This window comes from Exophiala viscosa (assembly GCF_022695815.1).
Source record: "Exophiala viscosa unplaced genomic scaffold EDD37scaffold_4, whole genome shotgun sequence".
NCBI lineage: Eukaryota > Fungi > Ascomycota > Eurotiomycetes > Chaetothyriales > Herpotrichiellaceae > Exophiala > Exophiala viscosa.
The window spans coordinates 139,448-156,009 of record NW_026944356.1 but is presented as its reverse complement, the minus strand read 5'-3'; the positions used below and the strand labels follow the sequence as shown (position 1 = coordinate 156,009).

The 16,562-nt window shown below is 51.7% G+C and overlaps 4 protein-coding genes across 4 annotated transcripts; 2 read left to right on the top strand and 2 right to left on the bottom strand.

Annotated features, from left to right (window-relative positions):
• Positions 1–187: 187 nt before the first annotated feature.
• Positions 188–2,619, top strand: EDD37DRAFT_693476 (peptidase S8/S53 domain-containing protein; the record flags this gene model as incomplete). Its single annotated transcript, XM_062820059.1, has 1 exon — positions 188–2,619. One exon carries the CDS (start codon positions 188–190, stop codon positions 2,564–2,566), a length of 2,379 nt encoding a protein of 792 aa, XP_062670541.1. The 3' UTR covers positions 2,567–2,619.
• Positions 2,620–2,653: 34 nt separating this feature from the next.
• Positions 2,654–7,365, bottom strand: EDD37DRAFT_627652 (uncharacterized protein). The gene has a single exon (XM_062816381.1). The coding sequence runs from the start codon at positions 7,060–7,062 to the stop codon at positions 2,797–2,799; it is 4,266 nt and encodes a 1,421-aa protein (XP_062670540.1). The 5' UTR covers positions 7,063–7,365; the 3' UTR covers positions 2,654–2,796.
• A 456-nt stretch (positions 7,366–7,821) lies between these two features.
• EDD37DRAFT_608140 (uncharacterized protein) lies at positions 7,822–13,234 on the top strand (the record flags this gene model as incomplete). The annotated part of the gene is made up of 3 exons (XM_062815034.1): positions 7,822–10,855; positions 10,903–11,821; positions 11,869–13,234. 3 exons carry the CDS (start codon positions 7,822–7,824, stop codon positions 13,232–13,234), a joined length of 5,319 nt encoding a protein of 1,772 aa, XP_062670539.1.
• A 201-nt stretch (positions 13,235–13,435) lies between these two features.
• EDD37DRAFT_354191 (cytochrome P450 oxidoreductase) lies at positions 13,436–15,382 on the bottom strand. The gene is made up of 3 exons (XM_062811806.1): positions 14,697–15,382; positions 13,883–14,641; positions 13,436–13,828 (listed from the first exon to the last, which is right to left on the bottom strand). The coding sequence occupies exons 1-3, from the start codon at positions 15,297–15,299 to the stop codon at positions 13,637–13,639; spliced, it is 1,554 nt and encodes a 517-aa protein (XP_062670538.1). The 5' UTR covers positions 15,300–15,382; the 3' UTR covers positions 13,436–13,636.
• Between the last annotated feature and the right edge of the window lie 1,180 nt (positions 15,383–16,562).

The following is a 16,562-nucleotide window of genomic DNA, read 5'->3' as shown; positions in this document are numbered from 1 at the left end:
CACAGCATTGAGCCTCGCCCTGAAGTGGCACGTAGCGTTCGGTGTCAATCGATAAGTCAGGAACGTCCATACTCAGTAAAGCACCTATTGAGAATTACTGGAGTCATCACCGCTTTCGAGATCTACACAGTCTCATTTTGTTGTCGTGGCAAAACTCAACAGTCAAATAGCTCATACATAGAGAGATATGCCGCTTGCCGGCATAAACGGCTACAGCATCTCTCCCCATGCTCACATCGAAGGTGGCCAATTCTACTCTTCTAATGCTGAACACAGCAACTATCTTCTGGTCCAGTTCCAAAGCCCTTTGGACCACGAGAGATACGAAGAGATTCATACCCTTAGCCTGCACACCCTGGAGTACCTAGGCGAGAACACGTACCGCTGCCAATATGAACCTGAAGACCTCCAACAAATTCGAACGCTGCCATTTGTGATATACGCCAACGTCTATCACCCAGCTTATGTTATCCAGCCAAGTTTGAAAACCAAGATCAATACGAGTTTGGCGGACTACGAGACTGAGCCTGGTCGGCTATACCACGTCAGCGTTGTATTGCACTCTGAGAACGAGGGAGAACATGGCAAATCGATGCTTGCCGATCTTTTGCGCGTTGAGAAACACCTGCTTGAGGCCGACTGGAAATGTATACATGCCCATCTTACTGCTCAGCAAATAGATGCCGCCGCTGCGCTGGATCAAGTGCTTGCAATCGAAGAGATTCTACCTCTGAGTTATCAACTCTTTCAAGCTCGTCAAGACATTCACCTTCCCCGGGCAAGGCTTTTCGGGTCTGTTCCATACCGTGGACAAGGCCAGGTGATTGCCATAGCGGACCAGGGAATTGATGGGGGCCGCTACATAATCAACAAAGGACGCAGCGACGCCGAGGTGAAAGGAGACGGAAATGATCATCCTGCGTTCTCGGGCAGGATTCTTGACCGCATAGCAGAGAATCGCAAAGCGGCCGACTATACGGGATTAACTCCAGATAAGGATACACTGCTACGACTCACCACCAGGGATAGCATCAGCAGCCATGGCACACACGTCTCAGGTTGTGCGTTAGGAAATGGCAATGCAAGTCCATATGGCCAGGTACAGGGAGCGGCCCCTGCTGCTTCGCTTGTCATGTTCTCTATAAGTTCTGAAAGAGGAGTTCCTTTCATTGAAAACCTGACAGCTCTACTGAAGAGGGCATATCACCACCTACGCGCGCCCAGAATCATCAACTTCAGTCAAGCTCCGATGAATTGGCAAGATAAACCAGCCGTATACAATGCCACTCTGGCAGCAACAGCAGATGCGTTTGTGTGGGCTAATCAAGACATATTGATTGTTGCGTCAGCTGGTAATTTTGGCGCAAAAACACCAGCCCCGTATGGTCAAATATCAGGGATGGGGCTTGCGAAGAACGTCTTGACTGTGGGTGCTTGCCAAACTTCACATTCTTTAGCCTGGGGTGTAGGACTCGACAAGCAAAACAGGCATCTCCAATACCGTCGAAAGGGTCCACGAGGAAATCCAGATACAATGGCCTACTTCAGCAGTCGTGGACCGGCCTATACAGGCACTGGTGCTGCGGATACTGCCCCCTTTCGCTGGAAGCCCGATGTGGTTGCTCCAGGAACGGCCATTCTGTCAGCAAAAGCTCGCGGTAGCACTGGCCCAGGCGATGGTAGCAAATTTGGTACATCTGCCAACAATGATTATGTCTTTGACAGTGGGACTAGTTTCGCTGCGCCTATCGTGGCTGGAGTGGCCGCGCTTTTGCGTCAGGCTGTCATGACCCGGCGAGGCAGAGAAGGGCGGGTGACTGCCGCACTTATCAAAGCACTGATGGTGAATACCACGGACGATATACAGACCAAGCTGCCTGCAGCTTCGCCTATCCCTTACGTTGCTGGGGCACCAGCGCCATTTGGACCAGACCCGCTACCAGGACGAGCGCCGGCACCTGTTCTTCCTGTAGATCCGAGCGGTTCGACAGATTCGGACGATTCAGATGATCCGGGTGTACCTCCTCCAGCATTCCTCTCTGATCCAAAAGTGAATGCAGCTCCCGACGCAACCCAAGGATTTGGTCGGATCAATGCTGAACGAGCATTGACGAATGTCACTGACACCACAAACTGCTGGTTCCTTGACGACGTACCCTGCTCTTTCGTGGCTACTGCCCCCTGGTCGCGAACCGTCAACATTCCGCCGAAGCCCGCCGGTGCACGCGGCTGGAAGCTCTCTGTCACAATGTCCTACACAGATCTCCCGGGAGCGACACTCCAGAATGTATTGGAGCTCAGTATCACGTACACTATGATTTCTAGTACAGGTGGCCACACAGCCGTCACGCGGTATGGAAACGACATGGCCGTTCAAGGAGAACTCCCAAGACCCAGCGAGCAACCTGACACCAACAACACAGTTCAGAAGATTGTCTGGAATCTGGTGCCAGCGGGACAAAATGTCCGCATCGCGGTAACATGCACGCGATTCACTATCATTCCAACACCTTTAGGAACCTTAACGCCAACATTTGCTATTGTTTCGATGCTCGAACGCGTGTAAGGGAGGACATATCAGCAGTTGTTTGTATGCTCGGACTGTCGAGAATTTGAGCGGTCAGCACGAGTGCAGGAATAAATACCCTATGTGAAGCGGAACAGCCTAGGCAGTCACATCAATCATGAAATCTACCTGTGAAAGTACCAGTATTCAAAGTCGTCAACCATGTTGCTTAGCCAAGGCGATGATCAAATTTGTTTCTCCAGGAAAGAACCATTTCTTTTGTTGCCCTCTTATCTTCCCGCCGTTGTTCCTCCGGCACTTCCTGCCGTCGCAGCCTGCGGTAGCCCTGCCCCGGCCAAAGTACCCATCAATTCCAGATAGCCTTCTAGCAGGGTGTACGGGCCTTTCCTGAAATTCTCGGTGCCGGTGTCCTGCGTCACCGACAATGTTGCGAACTCTGGATTTTGCTGAGTACCTGGGGTTGGAGCAGGCGCTGGTGCTGGCATTGGCGCAGGCAAAGTCGAGTAAGGTTGCAACCAGCTCCATGTGCCCTTCTTTCCAGCGATAGGTAACTTTATCTGCGCGCTGGCAGCCATGTCCTTTGTAGGCGGCACATCGATCGTACTGAGGATCGGACCCATATGGAAGAACGCGTGCATTTTCTGAAATGCCTGCTGGACAGCCCATGCCGGCAGGGTCAGACTGACGGTCGGTAAGATCGGTGAGTACCCGTGGATCGGCGTGTAGGGATCCATGATCATAGTGGTGACCGTGTATTGTGCAGCCTTTGCCGCGGTGAGGGATGGATTGGCCGCCACGTCCAGCGGGTCAATGTACTTTGGCTGCAGCGGGAGGAATTGCTCTTCGCCAGAAATGATCTGCACGTGCTTCGGGTCAGGCGGGTTGTCGTCCGCAGCGAAATACGTGTACAGCATGTCCCAGGCCGTGCTTGGATTAGGGTGTCCGTCGTTGCTGGAGGAGAAGTACCCGACGACGCCATCGTATGTGCGTTCCCAGTCCCCAATCTTGAGCGGAAATGTGTACGATGAGAGCTCTGCTTGTGCGGCCTTTGTGCGCTCCGTCCACGAGACCGGAGTCTTCGGCAGGGGATAGGTGTTTTGTGAGGTTAGCGCAGGAGTCGACAGCTCGAGTGACCAACCTACGTTGACTAGGGCCAGTGGTTTGCCGACGACGGCGTTCGCAAACGCACTGTAGTCGCTTGGGGGAAACGGCATGTGTGCGATGCTCCCATTGATCATGTCGAAGAAACTCTGGAGGAATGCTGGGTCATTGAGGCGGTTCATGAGGCCGTTGAGTTGATGGATTTGTGGTGCAGTGGTGTCTGAAGGGAGTTGGGGCGCGAAGGGCAGCCATTTCTTCGAGTCCGACACTAGATTAACGCCACCCTTGCGCAGTTCGCCGTAGAAAGTACCGTCAGCTAGAAAGAATTGGATGCCTTCGTCGGCGTAGTTGATTACCATCCAACCCCATACTGGTTGCTCAAAGTCGAGAGCCTCACGCCATGCCGAGAATTGAGCTTGTCCGTTCTTATCCCTACCCCCAATTTCCTGTTTGAGGAAAGCTGCATTGATACGCGCGGGCTGATTAATGGCGGGCGTCAATTGCATGTACGGACAGAGCGGGTACTGATGTGGAGTCAGCGAAACGCCTTCGTCTGTGGCTAGTGGGAAGACTGTGTTGAGCGTGCTCGGGCCACAGAGGTCCGGAGAGAGGTAGTCGCTCATGCACGGGTAGACCTTGGAAGCAAGCTCCATAGAAGGATCCCAATTGCGTAGGCGACGATTCTGATCGGGAAGGCAGATGGCTTGTCCAAACTTGTCGACGATGTTGAGTTTCGTGAAGGCAAATTGGCCATGAGTGACTGGTTTGAAAGGGTTGTCAGGGTACACGTCCGAGCCAAACGGTAAGAGAGTACCGTAAGGGGTTTGTGCGCTTTGAGCATCGATCAGAGCTAGTGTGGTGGCACACAACTCAACAGCATGAGCCGTGGACGACCCTGAGCCGTCGTCAAGATCTGTTCTCAGGGCGGCATTCAGCACAGCCAAAGTGTTGTCGACATTACGAACGAGGGGCCTGACGTGGGCACCTTCGCAACGCGTTAGCAGATGGCTGGTTAGCCCGTCTAGGGGCGCCGAAAGAAATTTGATCTGGCGTATACGCTGTCGCAGTGCTTGAATTTGATCAGCAGGGCTCGTGGTGGAATCATAACTCAGAGCTTCTTGTAGACCTTTCGGGTTGTTATTCAAGACCTGTAACACCAGTGCCTCGAGACTGAACACTGGCTGAGGTAGGATTGGAACCCGTCCACTGACTGTCCGGAAATCCGTATGGTTGGGATTCCTATGACTCTTCGGATCTTGTTCATCTGCCAGCTTCAACTTTGGCGTATACCGAACTTGCGAGTGATCGTGGCCGACTGGGCTAGGAGCAAGATGAACAGTCCAATGATCCCTGAAGTTGTCGGAGTCGCCGACATGGTAGTAGATAGCTTCCCACTCAATGAAAATCGGAACAAACGGGTTGCCACCTCCCCACTGCCGGAAACCAGTCGTAGTCACAGAAGCAATGTCCCCAGTCATGCTGTCTACCGTGGCTGGATCTCCATTCTTGGTGGTGCTGTTCTGCATAAAAGCAAGCAGTAACCGGGCGACGGACTCTTGCATATCGTTATCTGTCCAGATATTTTCCTTGGTCTGTGCCACAATCGCGTGGCTTTGTGAAGACCTTGGAGGTAATTCTGACTTCATATGGGCTGTTAGCGTGTCCGAAGCATCTGAAGGCCACCCCGAGTCCAACCCAGCAACACAAAGGGTGGGATCTAGTCGAGTCGAAAAGGCTGAATATGGAGCGCTCTTGAAGTGGGTGCTGGTTTTCGCAGCACCCAACGGGCCTTGTAGGACCTGTAACTGTGATTGCAGTTTCTGTATCTGATACTTCAAATCCTTGATCACAGAGGTGTAGAAAGGCGCCCTATTCTTCTTATCAGTGTCAGTCATATATTCGCTGACATATTTCCACCATTCAGCGAAAAGATCCCACTGCATGAGTTGCAGCCTGCGGGACTTAGCATCATACTGAGCCTGTGTCTCGTTGAGGGAGTTCAAGGCCTCCACCAAATCATTTTTTTCAGCTGGCGGTGCATCTGGAATACCACCAGGAACAGGCTGTTGGCTGAACGTCCAGCGTACTCCGCCATCTGAACGCGAGAAGTTTTGTTGCGACATCAGGTCTTGCGCCTTCACCCTGGAGTCGTAGTCATCGGTACTGGCGTAAAGAAATGATGCAATTGCGAGAAGATCAGTAGCGAGTTCACCAGCCTTCGGGTCTTTGAAGAAAGTGCCTGCGTCTGTCTCATGCGCCTCGAGAAAGGTTAGAATGGCATCCAGGGGTGTGGTTCCCATACTCAATGGCTCGATCCTTTTCGCGTTTGTCACACTTAATGGGTCAGTCTTTTTCGCGCTTGTGAAGTTTGCAGCACTATTGTCCGCGAGGCTTTTCTGATTGTTCTTGATGTCAAATATAACACCGTAGATGGCGCCATATACCAAGCATCTAGTAAGAGCTTTACTCCCCCCGAACTTGGTCTTGGAGCCATCGGAAAGTTGCAGTTTCAATGATGCCAGCCGATCAGATAGTCCTCGTTCCGAGCCATTGACGAGAACGGCCTCTTGCAGAGGGTCATCGCCAGCAGCAGAATGCCATCCGATAACAAAATAATCACAATTAGCGTTGGGCAGATAGTGGACTTCTCCAGTCTTCGGATCATTTTCGTATGCAAAATTATCGATGATTGACAGGACGTTAGTATTATGCAGAGCGTAGTCGGCGAAAAATGGATTGGCTGAAGTCATTGGCGTTAAATTCTGCATATGATTCCGTGCCGCGCTCTCTGACCAGGTTGAAAGATCAAACCTCTGACCCAGGAAGACTTCGGTTTGTGAATTGAGGACATCTGAATCGCCGGGGTGGGTGTCGTACAGGACAAAAGGCGACACCTCGCTCTCAAGATCGGTATCATCTGGAATAGTTCCGTCGTTCAGTTTCCGCGTAACATTGCTCTCGACGACCCACGACTTGTACTCGGGTGCTCCAGGAAAGTCGTTGGCGTTGTTGAGGTATCTAGTTATCAGCCAACGATCCGGCATTGTGCGGAAAGCGGGAGGGGCGGTGTTGGTGGTGATGTTGCCGGCTGAATCTTGTTGATCACCGGTGGGCTTTGCAGTACGATATAGTCTGGGCAACGACCACGACAGGTGAACGCCCATACGTGCCCGCTTCAGCGTGTCAGAGGTTGACGATGGATCTGTCGGTGGTGGTTTGCTGGTGTCTGCCATACGTGAGTTCTTGGTAGCGGGCGAGACATTGTGGAAGTCAATGTGGTCCAAGACATCATGCTGGATCAGACGGTTGTCAAGCCTCAGTGCTGTATAGTTTGGTTGTGTATAAGGAGCAATTTTAATGACATTCTCCTTTTCGCAATTTCCAGGGCATAGCGAGAAGGCATCAAGGTGCATTGGAACACATACAGTCTCCATCTTGAGGCTAGTTCAAAGCCTCCCACCGCAAGCAATGAGTGAAGCTCTAGATACTACCGAGGGAATACGCCAAATGATCAAAGGTTGGAAACTCGTTGTCACCTGCTCACGGCGGCGACGATAGCCTGTGCAGCTCAAGGGAGCCTTGCACTTTGCCCATGTTGACCGAGTCTTGCGGTCAATCTGTGGCCAGCGAGACCAAAGTGGACTAGACAACGGCCTGCATAACTGAATAATACGGTATCATGCAAAACCCGTCTGAAAGGTGTATTGCCTGATACCAGCATCGAATGCAAAGAAATCTTCAAGGTTGAAGTAGGCGAGCTGAAATGGAGATCGAAAATGGAAAGCGATCAACATGTCTGCAAAAGGAATAGCGCAAAGCATGATGTGATGACAATGATCTGCTTGCATGATCTTCAGCTCCTTTTCGAGCATGCCCTTTCCTTCCCACAATGTCCAGCCAGCCACTGTTTCCGCGGCACAAAAAAGCCCGAAGTGTGCAATGGAGTCTTGCAGCTCATGCATTGCCCTCCGCTCTCCCATGCTGGAGGTGCTGCATCTCGAATCAAACGGCCAGGAGAATGGCGGCGAATCAATATGAAGGATTTGTTCGGCGGCGCAGACTGACAAACTGGGACGACGACCACCCAAGATGAAATGTATACCTCATCGATGCGTGTTGACTTCGCGGTCTGTCGACGATGAGATACATACAGAGTCAATCTCATGAATTTCACATCTTAAGCCTAGCCGATCATGGCCGGTGATGACTCTTCCCTTTCCATCTTCAATGCCTCTGAAGCAATATCACAGAGCTGGGTTGATTTCCTGAGCACCGATACTGTCGATTGTCCTGTTGTTGCTGGCACCTCAGCCAGTGGAGGGGCAGGAACTTCAGTGACTGAACTCACCTGCACGTCCAAAACGCGATGCTTTGGCTTGTCATTCGACACAGCCTCCAATCAGAGTCGCTTTTCAACCAGCAAGTACAGTGTCGATGACAACACCTACTTACTGTCCTTAACTCCCGACGCATTCTCCAAACAGCTTCCAGGCCTTGAAGAAGTGCTTGAGCAGTTTGGAGTCTTTTCGTCTGCCAGCAGTTCTACTGGTGACCAATTTATCGATAATTTGGTGAAGAATGGTATCGAGAAAATACAAATTGATCCCAACATAACTTCCAGGAACGCCCTCTGGCTCAGCCAAGGCCAGGTCTATCGGTGTGATGTTGCTTTAACTCTCACAGCTTCCCTAAATGGAACTTTTGGAAAAGCAATCAAGGAACGACTCGGGTTCAAAAAAGTCCTGAGTGATTTGGGGAACTGCAATGTGTTGCTACAGAGGACCTGTATTGGTGTACCGAGCACAATCTCGGGCAGTGCTCAAGAGACATGGAGCATCGATTCGACGTACAGCTTGTCCTTCAACTTCGATGCGGCCGGGTTTGCGTTCTGGGTTACCCTGGATCCAGTTGGAGTGCGATTCGATATGATACACGCAGCTAGCACCGACTGGTCTGACCTTACTGCCCTAGGAGTCACCAACAAACTTGATGGCTCTCAACCGCTGGACATCAACAGCTCACAGCCATCATTTGACAAGGTGCTTAGTGACGTCCAGCTCTTGAGACTATCGGCTGGGGTCTCATTGTTAGATGCTGTGTGGTGGGACATAACAGCCAGCATTACTGTCACACACGATCAGGGGGAGAGCCACAAGCCTCTGCAAATATTCTTGGATTTCCAGTATCCGGAAAAGATTTTCACTGGCGGCCTCGTTACGGAAGCATTTTACTCTGCCCAGGGCAACCAACTTCTACCCACATTTTTGCCATGGCAAGCCATCAAGCCTCCTGACGGATTGTTGCCGGGTACATGGGATTTGTCACAGCTTTCGTCTAAAGTCAGCTCGCTTCCTCCTGGACTTCCCACCCAATTTCAGGAAGCAAATGTGGTCCTCAACATGAACGATCCAAAGAGTCTGTCGTTTACAGCGATTCTAGGACCGCGAACCCCGCCCACGGCTGCTGCTCCACCCACTGTACCCTGGCCAAGCACGTTTGAATGGGATACCGTAAACCTTCAAACCAGTACAGCATCGAACTCGTTTTCATGTTCCCTTTCCACGACCTTCACGCTGAACCCCTCACCTCTGGCGAAGGATGCTGATCCCGCCCACATTGGCATCAGCGTCGACTACAATAATGGGGATTGGCTGTTGTCGGGGTATGCACAAAACTTGAACTGTGGTAACCTTGCAGATTGCTTCGAAGCGGGGTATCAAAATGCAATGGCCGAACTGTTAGGAAAGATTACTATAGCCGAGCTGGATCTGACATATGCTTATGACAAGCAAAATGCCGCCTCCAGCTTCCTCTTTATGGGCATCATAACACTCGGCGAGCTCCAACTGCGCCTTGTCTATCAGTATGCCAGCAGTCAAGCAGGATCGGACACAGCTGCTAAGAAGGTGTTGACTGGTGAAGATGCAAAGCTTGCTCTAGATACAGTAAGCCCGAAAGATGGCAAAGTCACATCGAATTGGAGTTTCGAATGTGATCTGGAGGCGTCTGCCCCAAACGCTACCGTCAGACACATTCTCGACTCCATCGTCGACGATGCTGCCGACAATCTGCCGGACTTCATTGCGAATATTCTCATTCCTCAAGGTGATGGACGAGATCTCGTGACGATCAAGGTGGGTAAGAAGGGGGGTGCTCAGGCGGATGATGGAAGTGCCCTCAACAAGGGGACTAGTAATATCATGTTTGTCCTTAGGATCATGATTGATTCGTTTGCACTTTTTATGATACAGGTATCGAACCCGGATCCCACAGTAAAATCTAAGAGGATGTTGCGGTTTGCAGTCGAATCATTGATCATCCCAGTGGATTTCCCGCTCGTTGGGAAGCCGCCGCTGCCCTTCGACGAGCTCGAGTACGTGTGGGTCAATCAAGGCGATGGTTTCACTGAATCAGATGTACAGTCCTTGAACGACAACATGCTGTCCGGACAGGATGTCTTGGTGTACAAGCAGACCAATTCCGGAGACTCGACCACCAGTGGCCCCGTGGATCCGAGCTCGGAGGACTTCTCGCAGGCAGACGAAGCTCACATTACGAAGAACAAGAATCCTGATCCCGTCGCCCTTGTACCAGGACATCACTTCATGGTTGTTCGTACTCAGACTTGCGTTTTGGATCACGTTTTTGTATCGACGCCCGTCACAGCCCCGGATTCAAAAGAAGGTGAGCATACTCAGAGAGGTGGCCAAGTAGTCAAGGCTGCAGCACCACCTGCAGACGAACCAACTCAAAAACCGCCATCAAAAGGAAACGTAACATACAGTCTGGGTCCGTTGACTTTCAGTGCTGTATCTCTGCAGTACAAGGACACATCCGACGGACGATTCATCGCTTTTACATTTGATGCTACTTTTACCATGGGACCACTCATCTTCGCCTTACTTGGATTCGGCTTGGACATTCCGCTACCGGCCAACATGACCTTTGATAGCCTGAGTCATCCTGATACGTTCCTGAAAATCATGGAAGGCGCAAGTCCTACGTTGACAGGCATGTCCTTCTCTTTCAGCAAACCACCAGTATTGATTGCAGGCGGTTTCGAACATGAGGTGACGAAAACACCTGAAGGGCAAGAGCATCGCTTCTTCGGAGCTGTAGGGATTGGCTTTCCTCCATACACATTCGTTGGGATGGGAGAATACGCAGTCGTCAAGCACGCAGGGTCGGATTACAAGTCGGCGTTCTTGTACGCAAAACTCGACGGGCGTAAGTATATTGACCATTCTACCAGGATAAACACTGAAACTTCACAGCTGTTGTTACGGTCGAGTTCGCCACCATCGAGGGCGTCCGGCTGGGTATCGGCTACAATTCGCTTGTACGGCAACCAACAATCGACGAGATATACGGCTTTCCTTTAATCGACGACGGCTCTACTTCCGGAGTGGGTAACGATCCCATGGCCTTGCTGAAAATCATGGTCGAGCCTCCCTCCGGAAAACCACCCTGGGTGACACCCCAGAACGGAGAATACTGGCTCGCCGCAGGGATGACGATTACGGCATTTGCCGTCTTGTCAATCACTGCGGTTGCCATGTTCGAGTTTGGGGAAACGGGTCTGATTATCAGCTTGTTCGCAGATGCCGTTGCCACTATGCCTCCGACTGAAGGTACAGCCCGCAGTGACCTGATCGCCTATGCGGAACTCGGCGTGGTGGCTGAGATGAATTTCTCGGCCGGATACCTTCGCGTTGACGCTGCATTGAGTCCGACCTCATTCCTTCTTGTGCCTGAGTGCCATATCTTCGGAGGATTCGCCTTGTCATACTGGTTCAGCCCTAACGAGCACGCTGGCGATTGGGTGTTTTCTCTCGGTGGATATCACAAAGCCTATCAGCCGCCGGCATGGTACCCAGTCCCAAGTCGTGTTGGAGTCTCCTTCCAAGCTGGTCTCCTTTCGGTCACCGGTGAAAGCTACTTTGCTATCACGCCGCAGTGTGTTATGGGAGGTTCTATGCTTCATGCGAGTATGAGCCTAGGCCCCATTCAAGCCTGGCTAGATACTGCTTTTGACGCACTCATCAATTTCCATCCTCTCCATTACAACGTCTCCTTCAGCGTCTCGATTGGAGTCAGCTTCAATATCGACTTCTGGTTCGTTCACATCCACATCGGCGCCACAGTCGGTGCGCACCTGCAGATTCAAGGCCCACAACTTGGGGGAATTGCACAGTAAGTCCATTCATGCGATCTGGTAGCTCTTGCTAACCCGTCCCCAGTGTCGACTTTTATCTTTTCGGCTTCGACGTCAACTTTGGTGCTTCACCAAGCATACCATCAGCACAAAGTCTTGACCAATTCTGGACGTTAGTCCACAAACCAGGCCCGTCACCAGGCTCCACGTCGAATGTCGAGGCGGCTCATCAGAGCCCACTACAAAGCTGCCTCAGCCTCCACCCGCCACTCCCACCCGGTACACAAAAGACAGTCTACGTCGCGGGTGCTGCACACAAGTTCATCCTCGAGGACGGAAACTTCCCACAACCCAAAACCACATCTGACACATCGACTACGAGCCCACCACCAAACACTGGCGCTGGAGCACCCTGGTACGTCAAAGCCGGCACATTCAAGTTCCGCATCGCCTCGGAATTTGCGCTTTCGGAGGCAAGAATGGTTGTCCAACCAGCACCAGGGGGCCAGACCAACCCCAATTCACCGATCTTTGTGCCCGCTCCGGCGCCATTCCTATTTTCCCGGCCCATGCGAGTCAGCCGGGAGGATGGGCCAATCTGGTCAAGCCTCCAAGTGACAGTGTACTACGAGAAAGGCACCAAGGACGAAAAGATCATTTCCAACTGGTCCAATCTCGGCTTCGACATCAAGAACGTCCCAGCCGCGACATGGGCGCCGTACGACGTTAATCTTGACCCCATCTTCTCGACGGATCCCAAAGCTATGATCGGGCAGAACGGCGGACCTATAACGGTCCCACTAGCAATGGCCTTGAAACTTTCTGCACCGCCACCTATATTGGCTGAGAGTTTTATCCCGGCGTTCTACGCCAGCGACGCTGCGAAGTTTGGGATCCTGGATTTTCGCACCAACAAGACATCGGGAACCGACTGGCATGTGCCGGTTGAAGGTCCTTTGCAGACAAATTTCATTCCCCGCGCATTGACACAGGACGAGAAGCCACCGGACCCGAGCTTGTCTGTAGACCAGCAGAGGACCATCAACAAGATGAGATGGGCCAAGGTGAAGACCACATGGAGTGCGCTGGCTACTGATCCGGCTGCTCGAAGCTTCATTGGTGGGAAAACGAGTGATCCTACGTCTACGCCAACAGCGGCACCGGCACTGGCACCAGTAACACCAGCAACGACATCAGCACCGGCACCGACACCAGCACTTGCGCAAGAAGGCATGATCGCGCTCTTCAAAACTCTGTGCGCATGGGACACGCAGCGCCCAAAGGACGAAAGCCCGGTAAAATTCACGCCGCCAGGAGCGACGGCCGCTACTACCATCCAACCATGGGATCTCAACGGTGCGTTTCCCTTGAACATGATTTCTGGCTTTGATGATGTATACATGGATTTGCCAAGGATGGGAATTATCCTCACGCCGACTATGCGGCTGTGACTTGGACACATAAGTACGTATAAGAGGGTAGATTTGTCCAGTAGGAGATCAAATTCCTGAGCGTCCAGCACAGAATCGTTTTCGACATATGTATTCGAGCATTCGAGGCTTGTGACAATGTGCCAACTACAACATAACATTTTGCCAGTATTCCAGTCGGCCGTCACTCATTTCGCGCCGAGGGTATATATGAGGTAACAAACCTCCTCACACGGCGCTTCTTCCAGCCACTGCTCAGGCTTTGTGGCTGTGGCATATATGAACACAGCCTCGTATACCCAGTCACTAGGAGCACTTGCCAACGGCCTTCCTTGGGGAGTTTCGTAAAACCTCGACATCCCGTCGGCGCAACACTTTGCACGTCCACCTATTGGGGACCAAACGCCAGAAAATAAAATTGCTTTAAGCCTTTCCCCTCAATTTGAGGTAAACCAATAGTCCCCATTGAACGACAAAGAAACTCGAGTGATGCTCCAAAGGCTTTCCAGGATTGACAAGCTGGATTTCGTACCGCCGCAAAAGCTGAGGCAGGACTTTGTTCATCTCGAGCAGAGCAAGATGTCGACCGATGCAAACGTGCGAGCCGCCACCGAACTGCAAATCACCCGTTAGCACCGACGTCCCATCATATTGAGTGGCTGAACTCACCTGGAACATGCATCTCTCCATCATCTTGATTTTCTCCTTGTCACCTTCGATCCACCGTTCAGGTCTGTAGACCTCGGCATCATCGCCGAAAATGCTCGTATCACGGTGCAAAACCCATCCGTTCACAGCCACTTCCGTGCCACCGGGCAGCTTGACACCACCAAGTTCGACTCCCCCGGGCGGGACCTTCCTTGTGATGTTCAGCCCCACGGCCGGGTTTATCCTCATTGCCTCCTTCAAGCACGCCTGGAAGTAGGGAAGAGTTTGGGCTTCATTGTAAGTGACCATCTCCGACAGATTGGCCGACAAAATTTCCTGCATCAGCTTGTCGTGAACGCGCTTGTTTGATAGAACCTGCCAGCAGAAGCTCTGCATCGTGCTTGCTGTGCTGTCACTGCCGGCGAAAATGGCACCGTGGGCAATCGCAAAAACATCGCCCTTGCCGAGTGCTTCAGGATGTTGCTTCTGAGCCTCAATCAAGCTGTTCAAAAGGTCCTTGTACTCGACTTCCTTCTCATGTGGGTTGGTGCGCTTTTCGAGTTGGCCCAGAGCAGTCTTAGTGATCAGGGCGTTCTTCGTTGCAAGGAAAGGAATGTATTGCCAAAGCGGATTGCGTCGGAAAAGGTGGTCAAGCCACGGAACCTGGCCGATCAGGCCATTGTACCATTGCGAGTCGTCAATGGTTTTGATGGCGCCATCGACATCGACACCAGCCTCTAAGAAGCCGAACTTCTTGGAGAAGGCGACCTCTCCTAGGACCTGGGGAGACGTTGAGTTAGCACCAGTGGATACAGCAATCTTCAACACTACTTACATCGAATGCAAAGAAATGGAGGTAATCTCCAAGATCACAGACTTTGTTGGGGGTAGCGAAGTCATCTAGCCTGCTGACCAAGAGCTGCTCAGTTTCTTCGATCCGCTCCACAGATTGTTGCATGGTTGCCAAACTGTACGGTGTAGCGGCGTATCGCTTCTTGACGCCATGGACAGACTCTCGAGTCTCAGTGAAGATATCTGGATTCTCAGGCGGTGGGAAAACGCCATAGAAGTCGGTCTTGTGGAACCCTTTTCCAGTCTTGAACAACTCGAGAGCGGCCTCGGGCTGTGAAAAGGAAACCTCGTTGGGACCAGTGCGAACGACTGGTCCGTATTTCTTGTGGATTGCGATATGGTGTTGTTCGTTCTTGCCCGTCCATACACTCCACATCTTCCATACCCTCGAGCAAGATGCGATGTATGGGCCTGGGAATTGTCGAAGCGGCGAGGCATACCGTTTGTAGAGTGGTCGTGCAACCAGCAGCCCGAAAAGGGCAATGAAGGGGAGGAGGATTGGATGGGCGACCAGGAACGTCCACGCGACCAGCACGGCGGATTTGGTCACAGGAGCCTCTGTCGTTGTTATCGTGGTTTCCGTCATATTGATGTTTGAGTCTGGGGAAGGCTAGTATTCGGCGCCGGAAGATGGAGAGACACGACGAAGCAAGAAACAATTAAAAGGATCGCAAGAACAGTCGCAAAGCCATCTTTGAACCAGCCCTACCACCCACCTTCCACTGGTCTATCCTTGATCGACCCAGCTGGTGTCACCCTCCACGCTCGTAAACACTTCTGGACCTCGCAGTTTCCCCGTTCTCACGAAACGGCAGAAGCCCCACCTCGAGGCAGCCCCACGATCTCAATCGCTTCCTACTGAACAAGGGACATTGTCGATTTTGCGGGTGAAGCCTGGACTCTCTCCGGACTCCGGACAGTCTTACCGACACCTGGCTTTTGGAGATCGTGCCCATGGTTGGAGCTGATGGCTTATGAGAACTGACCGTAATTAGGCCACATCAACCGCCGTGGATTCCATGCATATCTTCGTCTCCAGATTCCGCAGACGATCACCAAGACAATGATCAGACAAGTCTTTGTTGCTGACTTCGAGAATTCCTTGACCGTCGATCCATTAAGCAGTTACCCATTCAATTCGCGGAATGTTGGTGCGGGAGCAAAGTCTCCCATCCAAGGTCGCTGCTCAGCCTTTGAAAGGTGTGGAAGTGATTTTTACCCCACAAAACGAGATCTCATCACACGACAGACTGCACTGCACTGCACCGTCCCCTGCCGTTCTACCCCACATGTCGGCATACCACGGTGTTCGGTAATATTTTTACTGGCATCGTCGATTGGATGATTGAAACATCGTGAGTGCCGATCTGATTTGGCCTACCAACACTCAAGATGCTGCCATGGATATTAGTTCTTGTTGTTGAACAATACGTAAGGCAGCACCTGTACAGTTTTGACGCGCAAGGTAAGGAGCGCTGGGCTTTACAAGCCTGGTGACCGCCGTGTATTTATCCCATGATATTGTATCGTTGTTAAATCCCAACGCTGTACGAACTTTCTGAGTGTAAGTTGGCTGCTCAAATCCGATGGACCAATTCGAGATTGCAAGGGTTTCGATATTCATGGAACAAGAATGATGAGAGACTATCAATTGTGCGAGTTGAAGCATTGAATGGATCAGCTGTTTGTAACAGTCTTGGAAGATGGTATATGCGGCGTCAATACCTCCGGAGGGATGAAATGGCAGATACTCGCCGTTAAAACCAACGGCAGCTTTGATTGGTAGCAGGAAATGCAGTTTTCGAGCACGCTCGGTTCTATCCAATGTGCCGAAGAGAACTTTGTCGGA

Excerpts from the sequence above, each read along its gene's own strand:
- EDD37DRAFT_354191 (XM_062811806.1), bottom strand. The coding sequence starts at position 15,299 with ATGACGGAAACCACGATAACAACGACAGAGGCTCCTGTGACCAAATCC. Across the intron at positions 14,642-14,696 it reads TCCATTTCTTTGCATTCGAT|GTCCTAGGAGAGGTCGCCTT; the intron begins GTAAGTAGTGTT and ends ACGTCTCCCCAG. Across the intron at positions 13,829-13,882 it reads TGGAGAGATGCATGTTCCAG|TTCGGTGGCGGCTCGCACGT; the intron begins GTGAGTTCAGCC and ends GGTGATTTGCAG.
- EDD37DRAFT_627652 (XM_062816381.1), bottom strand. The coding sequence starts at position 7,062 with ATGGAGACTGTATGTGTTCCAATGCACCTTGATGCCTTCTCGCTATGC.